General features: G+C 53.2%; 6 protein-coding genes across 6 annotated transcripts; 3 read left to right on the top strand and 3 right to left on the bottom strand.

The window, feature by feature from the left end:
• Positions 1–531: 531 nt before the first annotated feature.
• BDW47DRAFT_124444 (putative eukaryotic translation initiation factor subunit eIF-4F) lies at positions 532–5,753 on the top strand (the record flags this gene model as incomplete). Its single annotated transcript, XM_024816255.1, has 5 exons — positions 532–1,191; positions 1,638–4,964; positions 5,021–5,104; positions 5,168–5,550; positions 5,609–5,753. The coding sequence occupies 5 exons, from the start codon at positions 532–534 to the stop codon at positions 5,751–5,753; spliced, it is 4,599 nt and encodes a 1,532-aa protein (XP_024673461.1).
• A 25-nt stretch (positions 5,754–5,778) lies between these two features.
• BDW47DRAFT_12806 (uncharacterized protein) lies at positions 5,779–6,359 on the top strand. Its single transcript, XM_024816798.1, has one exon. It carries the CDS (start codon positions 5,958–5,960, stop codon positions 6,258–6,260), a length of 303 nt encoding a protein of 100 aa, XP_024673460.1. The 5' UTR covers positions 5,779–5,957; the 3' UTR covers positions 6,261–6,359.
• An 880-nt stretch (positions 6,360–7,239) lies between these two features.
• Positions 7,240–9,020, bottom strand: BDW47DRAFT_103070 (universal stress protein). Its single transcript, XM_024811987.1, has 3 exons — positions 8,385–9,020; positions 7,946–8,336; positions 7,240–7,888 (listed from the first exon to the last, which is right to left on the bottom strand). The coding sequence occupies exons 1-3, from the start codon at positions 8,675–8,677 to the stop codon at positions 7,301–7,303; spliced, it is 1,272 nt and encodes a 423-aa protein (XP_024673459.1). The 5' UTR covers positions 8,678–9,020; the 3' UTR covers positions 7,240–7,300.
• A 644-nt stretch (positions 9,021–9,664) lies between these two features.
• BDW47DRAFT_103068 (uncharacterized protein) lies at positions 9,665–11,423 on the bottom strand. Its single transcript, XM_024811986.1, has one exon. It carries the CDS (start codon positions 10,940–10,942, stop codon positions 10,097–10,099), a length of 846 nt encoding a protein of 281 aa, XP_024673458.1. The 5' UTR covers positions 10,943–11,423; the 3' UTR covers positions 9,665–10,096.
• Positions 11,424–14,488: 3,065 nt separating this feature from the next.
• BDW47DRAFT_103066 (potassium transporter) lies at positions 14,489–16,939 on the bottom strand. Its single transcript, XM_024811985.1, has 2 exons — positions 15,373–16,939; positions 14,489–15,319 (listed from the first exon to the last, which is right to left on the bottom strand). The coding sequence occupies exons 1-2, from the start codon at positions 16,564–16,566 to the stop codon at positions 14,588–14,590; spliced, it is 1,926 nt and encodes a 641-aa protein (XP_024673457.1). The 5' UTR covers positions 16,567–16,939; the 3' UTR covers positions 14,489–14,587.
• A 729-nt stretch (positions 16,940–17,668) lies between these two features.
• Positions 17,669–20,699, top strand: BDW47DRAFT_124440 (uncharacterized protein; the record flags this gene model as incomplete). Its single annotated transcript, XM_024816254.1, has 5 exons — positions 17,669–17,940; positions 18,028–18,154; positions 18,221–18,639; positions 19,727–19,916; positions 19,986–20,699. The coding sequence occupies 5 exons, from the start codon at positions 17,669–17,671 to the stop codon at positions 20,697–20,699; spliced, it is 1,722 nt and encodes a 573-aa protein (XP_024673456.1).
• Between the last annotated feature and the right edge of the window lie 706 nt (positions 20,700–21,405).

Genomic DNA, 21,405 nt, shown 5'->3' with positions numbered 1-21,405 from the left:
TTTATAATTGATTCCATAGATTCGTATTGATCACTGAATTAAATGCCCGTATACTTAGCATCGCAGCCTCATCTTCGCTTCCGCTGGAGATGCCCTGGTTTCTCAGGCCAAATCCACAGAGAACACTGGAGCAATTGTGACCGTACTGGATTCAATCACAGTAATTTATATTATCATTCAACGTTGTATTCCTCTATTGTCATATATATTATATCATATATATTATATCATATATTTTAGATGTACTCGATTTGATGGGTGAATTTTCAGTCTTCCCTCCACAATTCCCCTCCACTCAACCAACCAACTCTCTTTCTTTTCTTCTCCCACACTTTTTTTTTTTTTTTTTCCTGACTAAATCCCGCGCTCTCATCTTTTTCTCCCCCTCTCGTCATCTCTTCTCACCTTCTTCCCTTCCTCTTTCTCTTCTTCTTCTCTCCCACAACTGAGAGCTCTTCTCTTATTATTCATCTCTCTTTTAAAATCTCTCTCCTCTCCCCCCTCCCCCCTCCCCCCCCTCAAACCTGTCTAATGACATCGCTCCCTCCCAAGGCAGACGTTCAATCTAACGGACAGTCCGGCGTCTCTTCTCCTTCCTCCGCCACCGCGAATCAAGCGACGACGACCTCTTCGTCTTCGCGCTCCTCCTACGCTAGTGCCACCAAGAAGTCCGCGACGGACTCCACCGCCGCTCCCGTCACCGTGGGCGGCTCGTCGCACCATGGGAAGTCGTCTGCATCATCTCCTGTGAGCGGCCAACCCATGCAGCAGTCCCAGTCGCCGGGCGTCACCATCGTCAATGGCGCCCCGGCCGCCTCTGCCTCCTCTCCCTCCGTCCCGGCTCCCTCGTCTCAGCCCGATCACGCCAGAAAACCCTCCGTGACCATCACCTCCGCCGGTACCTCGGGATACATCCCCAACGGGGGTCCGTCTTCGCGTCCCAATAGTCTGCAGTTTGGCTTCGCCAACCAGCAGACCTCTCCCAACCTGGGGGCCCCGGCCGCCTTGTCCGGTCCGCCTCAGTCGGGTCTGGGTGTCGCTGCCACGGCGAACCCGCGCATCACTTCGCCCCAGACTTCGCCTTCGCCGATCCCTCAGCCGGCCTCCAGCGGCGGTCGTCCGCCTCCGTCGTCCTATCAGTCGCAAGGGAACGTTCCCAACTTTGGAAGTTTCGGTGAGGCTGGTGACAACGTAAGTCTTGTCCTTTCTTTTTCTTTTCTTCCTTTTTTTTTTTTTTTTTTTTTATCTATTTTTACTACGTGTTATCTGCTCTGGTTTCGTTCTCGATTCGATGTGATTTGTGTTTCGCTGCACTCCTTTCCTGCGGTGAACAATCTGGTGCGTCGGACACAAAGAATAATCGGATCGGGGCGGCCCAAAGAAAAGAGACCGGAAAAAAATTACGGGCCTGGTCTTGTCTTGGCATTCTGTTCGTTTGTTTCGTCTCTGTTTTTATGATCTTCCCGTCTTTTTTTTTTTTTTTTTTCTTTACTCTATTTTTTTTTTCTTCCTCCCACACGAGATGATCTTCATCTCGATCCCATCATTCCACACCACAGAAGATTCCTCCCCCCCTGCTTGGCATACATTCCTCGAGGGTGAATCCAGTTTATTAACGCTCGACTCGCCTCTTCTAGATGCGCCCGTCGCCCCAAGCCCCCCTGGGTCCCGGTCCGCAATCCACTCACCTGCGCCGCGAATCCTCCCAGTCTACGCACAGTGATATGAGCAACCACATGGGCAGTGCCCCCGGTCGGGGTGGCTACCCGCACCAGGGCGGCCGCGGTCGCGGATACTCGCAGTCGGGCTATCAGGGCCAGATGCCCTACTCGCCCGGTCCCAACTTCCGCTCCCCCAACCAGCCCCGGGGCGGTCCCAACATGGGCCCGCAGTTCCACGGCCCCAGCCAGGGTCGCCCGATGGGCCCCTTCCCGAACTCGCCGCACCAGGCCAACCGCAGCCCGGCCCTGGCCAACGCCCACCCGGCCACCACGCCGCAGATGAATCAGGTCCCCATGGCCCATCCCCAGATGCCCCCCCAGCCTTACGGCTACGGGCAACACATGGCCCCCCAGACTGTGAGACTCCATCCGCCCCATCATCATCATCATCATCGTCATCACCATCATCATAATTATCATCAACAACCTCCTCCCCCTTCCCATCCTCACCCCCCCATACCCCCGAGACCGCCGCGCCGCGGCCTGCCTCCCCGGCGTCGGGCAGGCTCGCGCGCGGCGATGCTCACTGGGCCCCATGTTCCCCACCCCCCGCGGCTCCAAGGTCCCGTGCCGCTGCCGCTGCCCAACTTGGCGCCTGAGAGTGGTCAGTTCGAACAGTATCTAACGCTGATGAAACATCGACAGAATTACCCCTACGACGGTGGCTACGGCTACTACCCGCCCAACAACTACGGCATGCAGTTCATGACCCCGCCGTCGCCCCAGCCCCGGCCTGGCATCCCCTACCCTGCTCAGCCGGGCTTCGTCCAGGGCCAGTACCCCGTGCCCGCTGGTCCCCCCCAGGCCACCCCGCTGTCGCGCACCCCCTCCCAGGTGTCCAACGACCGACCCGGCTCGAGCCTGGGCGGCCAGGGGCCCCCGCCCCCGGTCGGACCCGCCGGTCCCGGCCACGCCCACAGCGGCAGCCGCGCGGGCAACAGCCCCAACCCCACCGCGAAGAACTTCGTCATCCCGCCCGCCAAGCGCAGCCCCATCGTCATCCGGGACCCTGGCACCGGTTCCGTCAAGTCCTTCGAGAAGCCCCCGGCCTCGCCCGCCCGCGCCACTCCGTCCCCCGTCAAGATCACGACCCCGACCGCCACGCCGCCCCCGCGCGCCGATCACGCGCGTGCTGACTCCAAGGCCCTCAAGACGGACGAGGAGAAGAAGCAGGAGCTCAAGGATGCCGTGCGCCAGAAGATCGAGCAAGATGAGGCCGACCAGCGGCGTCAGGCCGAGGAGGCCGCTGCCGCTGCTGCCAAGCCGACGGAGGCCCCCAAGGCCGCTCCCGCTCCCACGGAGGAAGAGAAGGCCCGCCAGGGTCTGGAGGATCTCAGCCTGAAGGAGAAGAAGGAGGCGGAGAAGCCGGAGGAGAAGAAGGAGGAGAAGAAGGAGGAACCCGCGGCGGCTGCTCCTGCCCCGGCCCCCGCTCCGGCCGACGATGACGAAATCGATTACGACGCCATCGAGCGCGAGATCGCCGAGATGGAGGCCAAGGAGGCCGAGATCGAGCGGAAGTACAACGAGGATAAGCAGCGCAAGAAGGAGGAGGCCGACCGCAAGGAGAAGGAGGAACTCGAGGCCTACGAGGCCAACATGAAGAAGGCCGAGCGCGAGGCCGAGGCCGTCGAGGAGGCCCGGGAGCGCAAGCGCCTGGGACTCCCGACCGAGGGCGATGCCGCCGCCAAGGGCACTTCGCCGAAACCCGCCTCGGCCGCGGATGCCATGGGCCCGCCCGACAAGCCCGCCAGCGCCGCTGCCGCCAAGCCCAAGCCCGCGGCCCTCAAGCTGGAGACTAAGCCGGTCGAGCCGCCGCAGCCCAGCGCCGCCATGAAGGCCCTGCAGTCGGCCCGCTTCCTCCGCGATCTCAGCCAGGTCACTTATCCCGACTCTATCGTCTCCCCCAACCCGGCTCTCAACGCCAGCGCCCCGACCGACCGGAAGTTCCACTACAACAAGGAGTTCTTGCTGCAGTTCCAGTCCGTGTTCAAGGATAAGCCGTCCATCGACTGGGACGCACGCGTGCGCGAGACCGTCGGCGACAGCGATGCCGCCTCCCGCCCCCAGTCGGCGCGCACCCCGATGGGCAGCCGCAGCGGCTCGCGCACCGGCGGTCTCCCCGGCGCCCCCCAGATGGGCCACTTCGGCATGGGCCCGTCGCGGAGCAGCATGGGTCCCGGCACGCCTTCCGACATCCGCCTGCAAAACGTCGCCCGCGCCGCCTCCATGGGTGGCAACCCCTTCGGGCAGTTCCACAACATGCGCATGGGCGGGCCGTCGCTCAGCCGCACCAACTCGTCCAACGCCATGGGCATGCCCCCGTCGCCGCGGGTCGGCTCCGGCCCCCGGTCCAACACGCGCAACACCAGCAAGCGCGAGAAGAACCACCACCGCAAGGAGGAGGAGCTGGCCAAGAGCATGCCTCTCACCGCCGGCATGGACGTCGGGACCCTGCAGGTCTCGTCTTCCGGCTGGAAGCCGCGCAGCCTGGTCCAGGCCGCCGCGGCGGGGCCTGCCCCCGGCTCGACCCATCTGCCGCCCGACGTTGTGCAGCGGAAGGTCAAGGGTGCGCTCAACAAGATGACGCCGGAGAACTTCCCGCGGATCTCGGGCCAGATCCTGGAGATCGTCTCGCAGTCCAAGGACGAGACCGACGGCCGGACCCTGCGCCAGGTCATCCAGCTCACCTTCGAGAAGGCCACCGACGAGGCCCACTGGGCGTCTATCTACGCCAAGTTCTGCAAGAGCATGCTCGAGAGCATGAGCCCGGACATCAAGGACGACAACATCCACGACAAGGCCGGCAACGTCGTCGCCGGCGGCAGCCTGTTCCGCAAGTATCTGCTCAACCGCTGTCAGGAGGAGTTCGAGCGCGGCTGGAAGGTCAACCTGCCGCCCAAGCCCGAGGGCGAGACCGAGGAGGCTGCCATGATGTCCGACGAGTACTACAAGGCCGCCGCCGCCAAGCGACGCGGTCTGGGTCTGGTCAAGTTCATCGGCGAGCTGTACAAGCTGGGCATGCTGACGGAGCGTATCATGCACGAGTGTGTCAAGAAGCTGGTCGACTACGAGGGTATGCCCGACGAGGCCGAGGTCGAGAGTTTGACGAGTCTGCTGCGCACCATCGGTGCCAGCCTCGACGTCTCCGAGCGCGGCCACGCCATGATGGACGTGTACTTCCAGCGGATTAAGATGATGGTGCAGACCGAGGGTCTGCCGAGCCGGATGCGCTTCATGATTCTGGTATATATCTTTTTTTCCTTCTCTGGAGATCTACTCATGCTAACCGGTTCTTTTAGGATATTATCGATCTCCGTGCGGCCAACTGGAGGTCCAAGGATTCCGACAAGGGACCGAAGACCATCCACGAAATTCGTGAAGAGGTATGTTTTCCTTCCTTTTGAAAGAAATTTCAACGATAATTGGAACTGTGCTGATTCGTCCAGGCCGCCCGCGCTCAGCAACAAGCCGAGATGGAACGGATGCGGCAGCAGCAGAACAACCGCGGCGGTGGCCGGATGGCTATGGGCCGCGGTGATGCGCGCAACTTCGGTGGTTATGGCCACCAGGCGCCCCCTCCCGACTACGCGTCGAGCAAGGTCGGCAGCGATGATCTGCGACGTCTGCGGACGACGCGGAACACGAGCCAGCCCATGTCGTTCGGACCGTCCAGCATGCTTGGATCGCGCAGCAACAGCCGTCGCAACCTGGGCCCCGGCGGCAATCTGGTGCGCGGCAGCGACGACAGCGGCGCCAGCAGCCGCACGGGCACGCCGCCCGCCGGCAAGAAGGAAGACAAGGAGACCGCGTCGTCGATGAATGCGTTCAGGTACAGTCTCTCTCTTTCCCCTCACGATGTGTTTGACTCGACTAACAAGTAAATGTAGTGCTCTGGCCAGTTTGCAGGATCACGACAGTCTCGCGACGTCCCCGCCGTCGGCACACACCTCGCCGATGCTCAGCAAGTCGCAGCCCGCCGTGGAGCGACGGCCGTCCAAGACCCCGTCCAAGGACGGCACCGACGCGTCATAGACACGTAGCTTTCATTCTTTCATACTTTTCTTTTTCTTTTTTTTTGTCTATTCCCCTCTTCCCTTCTCGTGCATGATTATATTTTTATTTTTTTGACAGAAGAACATATGGAATGTACACAATGAACGAGCGGGAAAAAAAAAAGAGAAAAGTCAAAAAATTCAACAAAGAAAAAAACACATTCAAGAAATAAAAGCGACGGTAATGACGATCGATGATGGACGAACGAACCAAAGGGAGAATCAAAAAGACAATCTAGCTGAAGATTGGAATGTTTCTTCTTTGAACATGGAGATTTTCTCTTCTTTTCCTTTCCTTATCTTGTTTCCTTTTTCCTTGATGATTGTTTTTTCTTTACGTTCCTTCGTGTGTTTTATTTGCTTCTTGCATTTCAAAATACCCGGAGAGCCCTTTTACCTACTTTCCTACTACCTACCTTTCCCACTATCTATCTATCAATCACTTACTTATAGGGACTCATGTTTTCGACGCCCTCAATGGAAGTGATTGATGATTGATGATTGATTGATTTGATTCCCGGCAGGAGAGATCAAAGACGAAAGAAAGAAAAAGCAAGCCAGCCCAGGATTGATTGACGACAATACTGCAGCTGGTCCTTTATTACTCTTCTTGCCCTTTCTTCTCTCTTTCTTCTTGATTCTCTTGTTATTTTCTATGTTTTTTTCTTGCGCGTTGTTTTGTGTATGCATTGCATATGGTTAGACGTTCTCTTTTTTTATGCCACTTTTCCTATCTTCGAATTCTTGCTTGCGCTTTGTTTTTTAGAAAAGTTCGGTTTTTTATCATTAGTATTATTATTATTACTATTACTACTATTCTTATCTTTGACTTATTTATTATTAGGTTAAGGTTTTTGTGTAGGTCATGGCTGGGTTAAGGTTTATTTACCGTCCACTTACTATACCGGTCTTATCACTGTAGGGGATTGGACTTAAGGTGCATGTAGTGGAGTAAGTGTCTCACTACCTGCCTACTTATTGTCCTATCCTACAATCATACAGAATCCACCCAATACGATTTCAACATCAGTGATAGCAGTCCTAGTGACCGCCTGGGCATAGGATGTACAGTGCAGAGTAATGTATAGCTGAAGCCATATGTGATCGACAACGCAAATGGATTTATTGTACTTTCCATGTCCTGTGGATACTATTTACGACTGCCCGCCGAATCGGACTGATTCAGTGGATCTTGTCTGGATGAAGTTATCCATTTATCCTTCTGTCTATAACCTCTCTCTCTCATATCTATCTATCTATCTATCTATCCATCCAGTGTCTATTCACTTTTGTGAACGCTGGGTGGTTGAGCTTGTTTTCTGATTGAATAATTATACTTGTTTTATGTTTGTGTATGCAACTAGTTCTGTAAGTGGATAGGGCAGGTAGATGTAAGTGGTAGGTACGAACAATAACTGATTGTAAATACTAATAAGCATAGAGTGGAATTTCATTATCTAGTAAACATCAGTCGTGGTATACAGTGCCTGCCATCAATCTACTGATCGAAAGCACATCAGGTCAAGTCTACTGATTAGTGGCCGTATCATCCTCCGTGACAATCAACGGGATATTAGTGTTCGACGAATAGACCGGCTGGTCCTCTTTCTCTTTCTCATCATCAGCTTCATCCCCATCATCGCCCTCGGACTCCGTGTTATCCACACTGTTAGGTAGCGGGCTAGTCACCGCAGCGTCGGGCGACTCTCCAGTCGAGCTCGCGTCCTCGTGGCTGACGCTGCCGCTGCGCTCGGACGTGGACAGCGAGGTGCGCGAGTTCTGGTAAGACGGGGGGAGGCCCAGGGCGGCGGCGACGGCGGCCTCCTCGTCGGGGAGCCGGGCGGTGCTGCTCTCGGCGCTGGACTTGCGGTCGAAGATGTGGCTGCCGCGGCGCTCGCTCATCTCCAGGATGTGGTTGTAGCTGCGGCGGGTGGGGTCCGCCAGACGCTTCTTTTTCTTCTTCTCGCGCTTGGGCGACGGTCGGACGACGATTACGGGGATCGGGGACTGTTGGAGACAGTATTTGGAGACGGATCCGGGGAGGAGGGCTTGAACGCCTCCGAGGCTGCGGCCGCGTGTGCCGACGATGAGGACGGCGGGTTCGTAGATTCGGATCTGACTGATTAGCTTCCTACGGAAACAAAGAGGCAGAGGAGAAAAAAAAAAACATACCATTCGTTGGATTATGTCCTGCACCTTCCCGACAGCCAGTTCCAGAACCAAACTGATGGCCTTCTCGTCCTGGCTGTTCTTCTGAATGACCTGTTCAAAGAGCTTTTCCGCCTCTTGGCGATGCTTCCCCGCCTCGATGCCCGCATCGCTGGCGATGCTCGAGTCCTTTTCCACAGCGCGCAGACAGACGATCTCGTCGCCGTCGTCCACCAGCTCGTCGATGAGCCATTCCAGCGCAAAGTCGGAGTAATCGTTCTGGTCCGTCCCGCAGAGGAACGTCCGGCTGCGGCGCGTGCACTGGTAGCCCTTGTGCTTGTAGTTTAGCGTGAGGGAAAAGTCGGCTGCATCGGGGTTGTCGAAGGTGTTGAACGAGACGCCACGTTCGTAGGTTCTGTCCTTGTTAGCTGTGTCCCCGAGTTGCTGGCGTGGGACAGCTCACTTGGGCGGTGGGGGTGACCCCCCCCGAGCGGTGTTGCGGTCTTTGTCCTTCTCCCGGTCCGGCACGTCGGGCTGTGACACCCGTCGTCGTCGACCGGACGCGCTGGAGGAGCGCTGCTCGGGCTGTGGTTCGGCGGCCGTAGCGACGCTGAATTGGATGGACTTTCTGCGGGGGCTGTTGTCGAGGTGAGACGCCTGCTCGGTACTCGACTGGGAGGGGGTCTCTGGACGCTCTTCGTCAAGGGAGGGGCGCGGGGACGGCCTGGGAGACGGTTTCGGGGAGGCGGTAGACATGATAGGGGCTGTCGTGGGAAGTGGAGAGTAAGGTGGGAGGATCAGACAAGACACTGCAGTCCCGATAAGCTCTGCAGGACGATAATGCACCGACTCCGGCGGCCAATCAATGCCGGTGAAGAAGCAAGGGGCCTGTGCCCACTCAGCCAGCGTGAAGCTCGTGAAGTTCAGCCAGTGGACCCCTCGGAAGGGCGACGATCATGGTTTGATGGAGGGAGGTCGGGAGGAATGTCGGGTGACGAGCTACCCGTTCAGGAACGAGGGAGGGTAGCTTTGGAATGGACAGGATACCAAGGATAAGACTTCCGGATGCAGCTGAGATGGGGAGATGTTGAAGTGGTTGGAGGAGGCGATGGTATGACGGCAGATCAAGGCGGTCGGGCGCGTATTGCTGCCTGACCAGGCAGATCAGTCAACTTTACTCCGTAGTCTACTGACCTTGTATTATTTAATATGCATCTTAAATTTCTCTATATTGTAAATGCTATTGTAAATATTATTGTAATAATATCAGATATGTTTCTTCTAATACTATAATTTGAAAAGTACCATTCGAACCACCAAAGAGGCAGAACAGCCACAAGTCCTTATCCTTATCAACGGATCAAACCACCCGACACACCCACGCCCAACCCCCAAAGTACAAAACAAGGGACAAGCAACAAGTCACCCTGCAGAAAGCCCCTGTTGAGACTTGTCTCCCTCCAAATAAGAAAGAAGAAAAAAGAAAAAAAAGAAAAATTCAACAAGGAACAGTCCAGTCCCAACTAGTCCAAACACTAGCGGTTGATCCGCCTGTGATTGATCCGTCACTGATCCGGGATGGATCCAGCGGTGAAGGCGCGTCTGGATCGAGCGGCGCCCTCACATGCCAGCTGATGAGGCGTCAGTCCCGGATTGGGCAGGACATAGCGTACCTGCCTGTGGACAGGATTGGGGATTTATCGTACTGACTTAATCTTTCCAGGCACAATGTGAGAAGAGAAGTTTAGAGATGAGTTGTTTGAAGATTGATTAGATGTAAATGCGAACTATATACAGGTCATCATCGTGAATTTTCATGCCATGCTAGGCGCTATACAAAAAAAGCCGCGGCCTGCGTGGTCTGACCGCTGAAAACATATGCAAAGTAGAGATGGTAGCGATGGAGAAAAGGAAAAGAAACAAAGAACGGCCCAAGAGAGTGGGCCCGAACACCAGATAATGCGAAAGAATGTGGTCTGGAACCACGGAGATCCATCGAGGTCGGTGCCCAATATGGATCCCATCCTCTCATTCTGTTTTAATTCCTCCCAAATAAAAACGCCGTATGCAAGGATAAATGCTCAACCGATAATGCTGTGGTGGAAAAGAGAATGCGAAGAATCATAAAACCAGGGTATCACGTATGGGTACAACAAAGCAAGCACTCAAGTCATCTTAATAAGATTCAATGACAGGGCCTTGCGGCTGACTGGAGACGTAATACTCGGATTCGAATCCCGCATCGGAGAGCGGAATCTCCGTGGTTTGAGGGGTCTTTTCTTCTCCAAACTCCAGCATCGGCTGGGGAGGCGAGGGCGGCATGGTGTCATCCTCCGACTCGCCATCGGAGTCGGGGAGAAGTTCGGGAGGCGACTGTCGCGAGGGCGAGCGGGTGAGAGTCAGATCGCTCAGATCCTCGTCGTCTTCGTATTCGAACTCCGAGTCGGAGTCGGAGTCGTCATCGGCCGACACCTCCTTCTCGGTGACGATGGCCACGGGCGACGGGGCCCGGCGGCGGACGGGAGTGAAGTCCTCGTTCAGCTCATAATCATCATCGCTGAGGTCGTCCGAGTCGTCACTGAGGTCGGAGTCGGCATCGGAGATATCCTCGGCATCCCAGTCCTCCTCGGGGTCCTCGACCAGGGCATCAGCCCACTGGATGTGTCGGCGCTCGGATTGGGGGACGCTCTTGTTGACACCGCTGACGGTCTGGTTGAACCAACGTTCTTGCTCTTGCTCTGCGTCGGCGAGGTCGAGCATGAGGGTATCGAGGAGGTTGGCATGACCGACGAGGAGACGCAGGTCGTGGTCCGCCCGCGAAGCTTCCCGGGTGAGCTTCTTGCGGGCGGTGTGGGCGAGATAGTAGGTTTGAGTAACGCTCATTTTCTTCTGTTGGCGGCGACGAGCCAAAGAGGTGAAGTAGGAGCTAGGGGAGGAAGAAGTGTAAAGAGGAGAGGAGAGAGAGAAAGAGGAGGAAGGAGGAGGAGAAGTGGAAGTGGAAGTAGAAGTAGAAGTAGTCATGGCGAATGGATTTCCAGCTCCCGCAAAGGCCCAGACAAATTGACTCGTCGCGGTGACTCAGGCAGTCACTTCCTGGCTGGATCCGGCGGTGGGGACGTTTGATCCAATCGCGGATCGGCGCAACCGGAAGCGGTGAGTCAGGCAGACTTTTGCAGGGATATTATCCTTTTTTCGAATTTATGGATCTTCACAATGCTCGCTATCGTCTCCACCTTGCAGGATGTCGTTGTCGCAGCAATAGTCCGTGCTAGGGGTGAGAAGAAGTTGATAGGTTGAGATGTTGGGACTCGATGAGGCGAGGATCTGTAGAAAGTCTGCAGTATGAATGTCCGTGGTGATGTGTTCAGCAGGTGGTGGTTGTAGTATGTAGGTACTTAATTCCTAATATGTAGGATGGAGAAGTAGTCGATGTAGAACAATTAGGATGGATGAAGTGGACAGAGAGTAATAAATATATGAATCACATTGACGATGATCGACGGGGGGAAACAAAGGACTTGATATATCCGGATTTCTGATAGACTTTTCCAGGCTGAACGATTCTTTTTACTTTGAAATTATTTTTTATTTCTAATATTGCTTGGCCAAGCATAAAAAAATAATGAAAAAAAAAAAAAAAAAACTAAAAAACTAGTCGTTAGTAATTTTCTAGTAGATTTTCCTTGATTTTCTCAGCTTCCGAGAACCCGCTTAAGTCCGAACCGCGATTGACCCAGTTGGAGAATCCGTGGATCGGCTGTTGAATCAGTCAGACAGAATTCTCCACCTCACCGCCTCCTTCTCTCCTTCTCTTCCGTCTCTGCCAAGCATCGGATGGCCAATGTCCGGTATCCTTCTTAATTACTCTGTCTGTCTCCGTCATCCGGAGGGAAGACAAAATCCCCACTAACGTTTTGCATTCCTGGTCGGGAATGCAGTATCAATCGGTATTGCAGGGCAAACCTCAAACTAATTATCCAGAATAACAGACCGCGACGGAGATTGGAGATTCGGGATTATGGCACCCAAGCTGTCATCAACTCATTATTAATGCTCACCCGCGGAGAGCCCATCGTTGGGCCCGGGTCTAGCCTGGGCCAACAGGCATTAGTGAGCAATGCCGCTCGGCCTTCACTCACCCATGTCCGTGGAACTCGATGGACGCTCTCCATCAATTTACTACAATCAACTCTTGATTTCAAACCACTGGATTTTTAATCATTCAATTGAATCGCTCGTGTTCACCTCACACGGGCCGTTCGAACCACGAGGATCCAATGGTAACCAATACTGTGTCCTTATTGAGAGGGGAAGAACCCTGCAACGATCATCAGCTATGCTATGACAAGTGCCCCTCTTCTTCCTTCCGCAAGGCTCTGTTTTGGTGGTCCAACGGGGCATTGATATCATCATCATCATCATCATCATCATTCTTCCCCCATGTCAGAGGCGAATCTAGCCATAGCATACCCCTACCATCCCCCTGACCCCCTAACAGAAATGTAGAACTAGACAGCAAAGCCCATCAGCCACAAAGACCGAATGTTTCAGCCTGACCCCGCAGACCGCATCGCAAATGAAGAGGAAAAGGAAGAGAAGACGACAGGCGCCCACGTAATCCGCAGCCAGCACGCCTCAACGCACGGGGACCGAGCCATCTACCAACGGCGGGGCAACGCGTTGCGGCTCTAGAAGAGGCCGAAGTACTCCCTCCACAAACACTATACACCCTACATTTAATAAATAATAAATAATAATCCAATCTTGGCGTCTGCCTCCTTGCGGGACTGACAGACCCAAGTTGGGACTAAATGATGAGATCTTTTCACCGCCCAGCCGACGTGGCGTTTATGAATCTTACTGTCCACAATCCTGCAGTGTCTGCCAAGCAGATCTACGAGTGGCGGGGAGCAAAATAACGTTTCCAGAGTACGCAATACGAAGTCCTACACCCAGGCAGATCGATTACATCTCTTTTCATGAAGTATAACTACAGCACAATCCCACATAGGCAAATACAATTCCACAATAGGAATAGATCATCATTCCCGATGATCCCCACAATGGAGCACCGCCCTGGGCCCTTGTGGCTTGTGACCATCCGTGGAGATAGATGGATTAGATAGAGATGGATATATGCATATAAGCAGCCCATCTCACATATCCGAGACGGTCTTGTCCGACATTCTTTCCAAGACAGCCAGCCAAGAGGCCCCACCACGCGACGAACGGTCATTCTAGAAGTGTCACGCCGAGTGGGTGGATGACTGGATGTCCAGTTGTGCATAAGGGAGTGCCTCGGCTGCTGGATGGTCTTGGCATGGCCTCATTCTGAGGGTGTTCAAGTCCTGACGTCATCCAGCCACGTGAGCCACCCCTTCAAACCGGGTCTCTTGGGGCGGATCTTGGACAAGGACAATGATATTGTGATGATGCAAGAGAGGGATTCTTGTTGAGATTGTGTCTAGCTGGGATTTATATTATTCCAACAAGGAATGAACAATATGGAGCTGTGACCAACGATCACTATCACTGATTACTGATTATGTATAGCATAATCAACCCATATCTATGTACATAATTATTCTCTCTCATTATACACACGGCCCACCGGAATTATACACACAAACATAACTAAACCAAATGTGACTCACCAAAGCACAACTTTGATCCATAATCCGATCGGGCACGGCATCCAAATCGCCGACTCGGAGGTTGCTGTAGTTAGTGCTGTCCCCACTCTGTGAGTCAGTGAGTCCGTCAGTGTCCCCTGGGTCAGAATCTTCTAGCTCCCACTGGTTTTCACCTGTCAGCCAACTCCTGTTCCGTGATCTTCCAGCATTACCAGCTGAAGAAGAGTGGATTCTCTGTCTATGCTGCCGGACAATATCACGAGCCTCGGCTGGTGGAGTCTTCTTTCTACCTAACCGGTCTACCGATTTATCCGACTCCCTGTGCTTGTGCTTGATGTTTGAGGTTTGAGGTTTAAGCCTGAGGCTCTGTCGATATACACTATGCATTCATCTACTTCTTCATTATTTCAATTTAATGATTGGTCATGTTCTTTCTAAATCCTTTCATCTTCAAATCTCCGACTTTACTTCTTGATTTGATTCCAAATAAGACCTATACTATATTTCACCGTGTAGAGTAGATACATAGAATTTAGTCTTACCTTCAGTTTTATACTCATCCAATTCCTGTTAATAAAAAAAAAAAAAAAAAGGAAAAAAAAAAAAAAAAATTCTGCCACGGGCCGGCACGGCACCTTACCCACTCATACCCGTGGATACTGGATAATAGATAAGTGGATATGCCGATACGGGTATCACTATCAAAATTTTCGCCTCTCACCGGAGAATCGGAGTATCGGATGGTTTGTCTCCACCGGATGGATTAGAGCCTTTAGCTAGTTATCTACCTTTTGAATGTCTTGGATGTTTTTCCTAATTCGGAGATATGTTCGACGGGCGGGGTTTAGTGGTTCAAGGTGGTGGTTTATACTTTTTTATACTATCTGATATCTACCTAGTGCCCCGTGCTTACTGGAATGTTTTTACTTACTTGTGGATTTATGCTAATTTATATGCCTGGTGGTAGGTATAGATTGGCCATAGGATATTTAACCTTGTGAAATGAGGCTCATTATAGATTACTATACAACGACTAAAGTAATCTCTCCACTTCCCCAGCAGTCCCCTCCTCCCGCCTCGCACCAACCACACTCCCCAAACTCGACCTCCTCTTCAACCACCTCTTCCACCACCACTCGCCATCCCCGCCCATCGGCTGCGCATCACACGGCAAGAGAATAGCATGGTCAATCGCATGCGGCAGACCCCGATGTCTCCCGCGAAGCTGCATCGCAATGATAACTAGCTTTCCGGCGGCCGAAAACTGCCCGCACAGGCTCGTCTCGCTGCGCGGATACCCCAGGCTTAATCCGACAGTGCCGTAGGCGGAGACGATCTCGAAGAGTACCGGGAAGAGGGAGAAGGCTGCGTCGGGCCCGTGGCGCCGCTGCATGTGTGCGCCTTCTGCCAGCGCGATCAGGAAGAATCCGAGCATCACGTACCAGAGGTCGAAACCGAGCTGGTGCTGGATGTGGGCGGTCCAGCTGTTTGGGGGCGCTACTGGGCGCCCTGTAACCCAGTCTATGTTGTCTTCGTCGTCTTCGTAGATGCCGAGGGATTTTTCTTCGTAGATGTTTGTTTTGCGCATGGATATTGCGATCGGGAAGGCGGAGATGTACATCATGATTACGAAGGAGACTTGCACTGCTGGGTGGAGGAGTCGGAGGGATGTGATGCTGAACCCGGCGGTGCGGGTGGATGCGATCTGGAAGAGTCCGTTGATGATACGCATCCCGGACTCCACAGGTGTGATTTTCTGGGGAGTCTGGTCGGCGTGTCAGTGTGGGCTGGCTTCTCATCCAACTTGTGGATACTCACAATCTGCAAGGTATAAAAGACAAGCAGGTCGAAGGCGTTGAGCGCCAGGAGGACTCCCACCAGTCTCCACGTCTCTCCGCGCGGAAACAGCAGCGTGAAGCACCGTCGTGGGTGCTCGAGCAGAAACTGCAGCTCCTCGTCCAACGCTGTCCCATACCCGGTCACCTTACTGAGCACCCAGATGATCAAGCGCAGGAAGCACGGAAACCCCGTATTCCCCGCCACAATGAGAAACGTCATCACGAGCAGCGGCAACGGCGCGGTGCGAAACGACTCCATGGAATCCGACGTCAGAGTGAACCCCAAATCATTGAACGCCGACCCCGCCGTGAACACCGCCCACCACGACCGGCTGATCCCCATATCCTCCAGCAGTCGCCCATGTCGCGCATCCAGCGAGACCCACGCCGCACACAGCACTGCGCCCAGCGCATGCAGAGCCACAAAATAACAAACCAAAATCACCATCAGCGTCTTCAACGCCCGATATTCAATCCCACCCAGCTCCTCCTTCTGCGTCTCGTCCCAGTCCGAGTAGCTGGCAATCGACTGCTGCCACGTCAGCGACGGCAGCAGGGGCATAAAGGTGCCGTCACGCTCGCCCAATCCTTCAGTCCCATAGTCCGTGGTGGTCCGCGAGAACGAGCTCGAGTACGACCGACGCCAGTGTGGCGGTCGTAGCGGTCTCAACCCGCGATCAAAGCTGATATGTGGGCTGGACGCCCGTCCTTCCTCTCCATCCGTCGATGGCCGCCGGGTCGGTGTGCTCTCGCTGCTGTACCTCGAAGGCCCCCAGCCAGGACTAGTCGGCGTCACCGTCTGCACCTCCGCTAGGTGTTCGTTCTGACGCCGCCGGTGGGTGCGACAGACGGACTTGGCGTCGCGAATGGCGTTGCGGAAGCGTTTTCGGAACCAGTACAGGCGGATCAGCACGAGCAGCGAGTGCACGAAGATGATGTTGGTGACCATGGTGATGAACCACAGCGTCACCTGCTGGACGGTGTGCAGACGGTCAAGCGCGACGGGCGTCAGCCCGCTCTGCGTGGCCGCGCCGGTCGCGAGCAGCAGGGCATCGACGTAGGTGAGCTTCCCGGGGAGATAGAGAATGATCGAACCGACGAAGGCCCAGGCGCAGATATAGATGTAGTGGTGATGTATCCGTAGGGGGGATTTGTCGGAGGGTGGCTGTAGCATTTTTGTCCCGACAGTGAGCGATTCAACCTCGTCAAACGACCCGATACAAAAGAAAAAGAAAACTGAACAAAAGACCAAAGAAACGACCCGTAGCGAGTCCTTCTTAATCCTTATATCATCGGCATAGACGAGAGCACGATCCGCCCAAGCAGTGGCTGCATCGCATTTACAAATCGCTCATGCTGGGGGTGTCGTCGCACATCGCGTAGTCAGTCGGTAATCATCAGAAGGGGGCTGTCCTCCAGCGACAGCCAGGATTGCAGCGGGTCCAGGTAAAAAAGGGGGAGCAGTCCGACTGGTTCAGCAAACGTAAGTGATGAACTCGACCAGCAGATGCAATTCGCTAAGATAATCGCTCGCAGATTGAGGATGAACCTGGACGCAGGGAAGGGGCGGTGGACGCAGGTTGGCTGGTTGGGATTAATCGCGCGCCGTTGATGTCAAGGAACGAGTTTATGTGGATCGTCATTGGTTTTTTGCCCCCCCTTCTTTCTTCTTTCTGTTTTATTGACTTTGGAGAAAAGGATATGTTACGATGTGATCTGCACTAGTATTTTGATTTCTTGTTGATATTGGAGGGGTGGTTGGCATTATGGCTGGGGTTTATACTTTGGGGAATCTGGGGTAGTGGAGTTAGGGCTATTTCTGTCTTCACTGTAGGCTGTGTGTGGACTTCTGGTGAAAGAGTGATATGTCTTGAAATCTTCATTCTTGAGATAACCTGTAGTATTTGTCAATGTTACTTACAAACACTAGTGTCATTATATCTTCATGGTCATGGGGGATCGTTCGTCTTCTATTGCGTTCTGAATGAGCTCATCCTCTTCATGCGGAAATATTCCCATCAAGGCAGACTCTATCATGCCATCATCAAGACGATGGATGCCGTCAATATACACAGTTAGACTTCAAAATGACGGATTTCTCAAGTCACCAGGCCAGGCCCAGCCTGATGGAGCCTTCTACCCCCCAAGACGGGGGATTCCCACTTTCTCGCTAGAATCATGACTCTCGTCAACTCATCTCCTTCACCATATACACCACCATCATTCTGAATAAGATCATCTTTAACCCCCATTACAACATTTATAATCACATTGCAATGTCTGACGCTCCCAACATTCCATGGGGAAACCCCAGTGCCGTCTTCGTGAACGAGGATGGGCAACTGACTCCCCCTCCCAGCCCCGTCCTCCTCGCCAATGCAGGACTCACAAATGGGGCAGAGTCATCTGTCATATTGACAGACGGCGATGTCTCAGACGAGAGCGAGACATTGAGTTCTGAAGTTGAGAGTCAGCTCGGGTTTGGCGTCCAGTCTATGACTGGGGCCGTTGGTGACGAGAGCAGTGGATTTGAGAACAGCACGGGAGGGTAAGTGATAACCCTATCATTGTGTTGTAGACAATCGAAAGATAAGAAAGGAAAAATCAATATATACACGAAGCTAACAGAAAACAGATCATATTGCCATGAAGGACCGCCCCCCAACTTGATCGTTCACACTGCCGCGGGTGATCTTTACGTCCACCAGCATGTCCTCTCTCAAAACGAGACATTTTCTCGTCTTCTCATTGATTACCCGGCTGTAAGGCTCCCACATATGGTGTAAAAACCAAAAATCATATCCGAACCTATACTAACTAGCCACCAGACGCTCGACATGAGGGACGAAACCCCCTCCGCAGTGGAGATCCTTATCCGCTACATATACAATCCTTTAACGTCAATCATCCTCCCCGACACGCCAATCACGCACTTCTCAGAGGTCGCCCGTCTCGCCGAGAGTTTCGAAATCTGGGACCTCGCCTACCGCGCCGAGCAATCCATCCCCCTCAACCTCCCCGTGTGTACCCTCCCCGAGTTCATCGCCGGGTTCAGAGACGCTTTTCTGGCGGAAGAGGTCTCGGTATCTAACCGCAACATACAGCGCATCTTCCTTGACGAAGCCTGCGTGAGGATGTCCGCCCTTATCGCCAACGCCGAGTTTAAGGACTTCCTGGACTCGCAACCTACTCTCGCGGTTGATATCCTCCGGCGTCTGTATCTGGGTCCGCCGCGCCCGCTTCCACAGTATGTGTCACAGGCGTGTGGGAGGTGTATGAATGCTTGGTCGACAGTTTCGCCTGCTGGGTTGCAGTTCTGTCCGTACTGTGGGTGGGGGCTGGGTAGTGATATTTAGATCTCTTTCTCCTCTATTGTCGAGGCTTTGGACGATAGTACTGATCGTGTATTTTAAGATTCTTTCAAGGTGGTATGTTTTAGTGTTTGGGTTTCCTGTTTGGAGTTGTCTAAGTGGTACGGAGCCAGTGGGTAAAATCGGTTAAATGTCATTTTGTCGTGCGGATTTGCAGGTTTCTTTTTGATTCTATCTTGATGTTGTAACCTTTTAAAGCTTTGGGGATGTCATGTTTAGTCGTTTCTATACCAATCTATTCCTTGGAGTGTTTCCGATTTTATATTGCCATCTATATATTACTATGAATCCCTACTGAGAAGTGATGAGTCTAGTAGACGAGATTACCTGCTGATTGGTCGCCCCACGTGGTTTCTTCTCCATACTTCAGCCGAACGAATAAACAACCGACCTCCAATCTGTTTTGAACGACTTCAACATCATAATTTCTCAACTTGCTCATCCTCGCACTCTACGTTGAGACCTATTCCTATAATCTATAAGTTTCAGCGCAATCCGTCACTAATCCACAGCCATGGTGTCTCCTATCTTCAACCTCCCAGATGAGATCCTTGCGATAATCCTTGACTTCGCATCCCTGAAGAGCCCCCGAGTAGATTTTGACAACGAGATTCGTCTATACTCATCTACTAGAAAGCTGGTCTTTGTATGTCGGCGTTTCCACCGCCTGGTGCTTCCTATCATGTACCGTACCATTGTGTTCGGGCTCGGTCCGATGATCACTTCTGGGGAGAGCTTCATGCTGTTCCATAGAACAATGCGAGAAAATCCAGCACTGAGACCGCTGTGTCGACGGTTGGATATTCAGCTTGAATGGTTTAGTCTCATCAATAAAGAAAAATACCAGCATTGGGGTGACTTATTTGCATGGATGACTCGACTACACACCTTGAAATTCGCCGTTGACTTGAGACCCGGCCAGTTTTCTGGGTTAGTCCCGCTAGCTGATGATTTGCATAATAGTCTGGCGTGGAATTTGATCCGGTCGGCCGGTCAACATATGCCGGAGCTGGCATACTTCCAGATCCAGGGGTTGTTTTGTAGAATGAACCTTCGAGACGTTGTGAAACATGCCCCTTTAACATCGCTTAAGGTACTACGGGTGGTGAAAGCCGGAGAAATCGAAAGTGGTGCGACAGGTGTGGAATCCAAGGTAACCAATCCCCTGTAACCTATGGATGGTTTGTCCCCGCGATGTTGGCATAGCGTTGACACGAGATAGGACTACCAAACAGCGCCCTTCAACACACTGGACCTCGTCGATACCCGGGCATCTTCGGACACGATCGCCCAACTAATTCAATGGCCCAAAGAGCTAGTCTGCTTCTCCCTGCAGCAATCGCACATATACGGCGCCGATTTGCCCATGCTCTGTTCGTGGTTATCAGGCCACCGGGACACGCTCAAAAAGATAGAGATAGGTTCCTTTTCCGCCAGAGGCGTAGGGACTTTGTTCAATGCTGCCCGCTTTCCGAATCTTGAGACACTTCTGCTCGCGAGGCGGATGATGGGGTCACCGCAAGGGGACCTTGCTCGACCGTATCTCGAATGGTCTCCAGATCATGCAGACCTGCTTCTGGGGCCCAAACTCCACAGTTTTACATGGTTGTTTGAAGAGGATAACGTAAATCGTCTTGAGTGGCACGAATTTGGTGATCAGGAGGAATCCTGGCTGCGGAATCTCATGAAAGAAGCTGTTGCGCGGAAGTCAGCTCTGAGGAAGATCCGCATCGAATTCTCCCCGGATATGGAAAGTGCCGAGCCACAAGAATATCCTTGGAACCGCATGGACTGTCTACACGAAGAATTCGAGCCGTACGGCTTGACACTGGAATATTGCGACCCGCCAGTGACAAAATCCGAATGGCAAGTGATGTTCGATGAGTCGTTTGACCCGTTTGATGTATCGAGCGAATCGTCTGATATGGAGGAATGAGGTACAATGATAGAACAGGCTCTTTCCATAACAGAGACACCAACATACCGCTAGCAACAGCTATTTTTGGCACTTTGGTCTGTGGAAGGAGCGACCATAAGCCGTGGACACTGCCGTTGTTGTAGCACCCGGTCCGTGACAGGTGCTAAATTTGATTATTGACACGGGTGGTAGAATATGAAAAGCTTGGTACACCCGATCAAGTTGCCAATCATTTACCCCAAAATACCCCGTTATACCCAGAATTGGGGCACCACTCAATACATTGTCCCATGTTTGAGCGAGTTTTGTCCCGAGAGGCACAATCTATTTGTGTCTGGATGGCCGATGCTCGGCAATTAATACCCGGATGCTCCACCCGTCAACAAATCTCCGAGACGGCATCGTGTTTCATGTTGAACATTCATAACCACGTTCCATCCTCATGGGTCCTATCTTGCCGTTTCAACAGACAGGATCGCCATGCCCGACCAGGTTTGTATTCTATCCGAAAGCTTCGATCTATTTGGCGGTCCTATCGTGAATTATACTCTATTATAGAGGGAATAGGCCTAACACCAACACCTTGACTCCAGTTTATCAACCCCGGCAGGAAAGATTGATGTCAAGATGAGAAAAAGATCTCCATGACCCAGCGTTGATTGATATATTCAACGGGTGGGCTGATGTGGGACCAAAACGACCTGTCTGTCTCAGGATCTGGCCT

Source organism: Aspergillus candidus, assembly GCF_002847045.1.
Source record: "Aspergillus candidus strain CBS 102.13 unplaced genomic scaffold BDW47scaffold_13, whole genome shotgun sequence".
Taxonomy (NCBI): Eukaryota; Fungi; Ascomycota; class Eurotiomycetes; order Eurotiales; family Aspergillaceae; genus Aspergillus; species Aspergillus candidus.
This window is presented reverse-complemented; position numbering and strand designations above follow the sequence as displayed.

Excerpts from the sequence above, each read along its gene's own strand:
- BDW47DRAFT_103070 (XM_024811987.1), bottom strand. The coding sequence starts at position 8,677 with ATGTCTACCGCCTCCCCGAAACCGTCTCCCAGGCCGTCCCCGCGCCCC. Across the intron at positions 8,337-8,384 it reads GGGTCACCCCCACCGCCCAA|AACCTACGAACGTGGCGTCT; the intron begins GTGAGCTGTCCC and ends TAACAAGGACAG. Across the intron at positions 7,889-7,945 it reads AGGACATAATCCAACGAATG|ATCCGAATCTACGAACCCGC; the intron begins GTATGTTTTTTT and ends CTAATCAGTCAG.
- BDW47DRAFT_103068 (XM_024811986.1), bottom strand. The coding sequence starts at position 10,942 with ATGACTACTTCTACTTCTACTTCCACTTCCACTTCTCCTCCTCCTTCC.
- BDW47DRAFT_12806 (XM_024816798.1), top strand. The coding sequence starts at position 5,958 with ATGACGATCGATGATGGACGAACGAACCAAAGGGAGAATCAAAAAGAC.
- BDW47DRAFT_103066 (XM_024811985.1), bottom strand. The coding sequence starts at position 16,566 with ATGCTACAGCCACCCTCCGACAAATCCCCCCTACGGATACATCACCAC. Across the intron at positions 15,320-15,372 it reads TCTTTTATACCTTGCAGATT|ACTCCCCAGAAAATCACACC; the intron begins GTGAGTATCCAC and ends CACGCCGACCAG.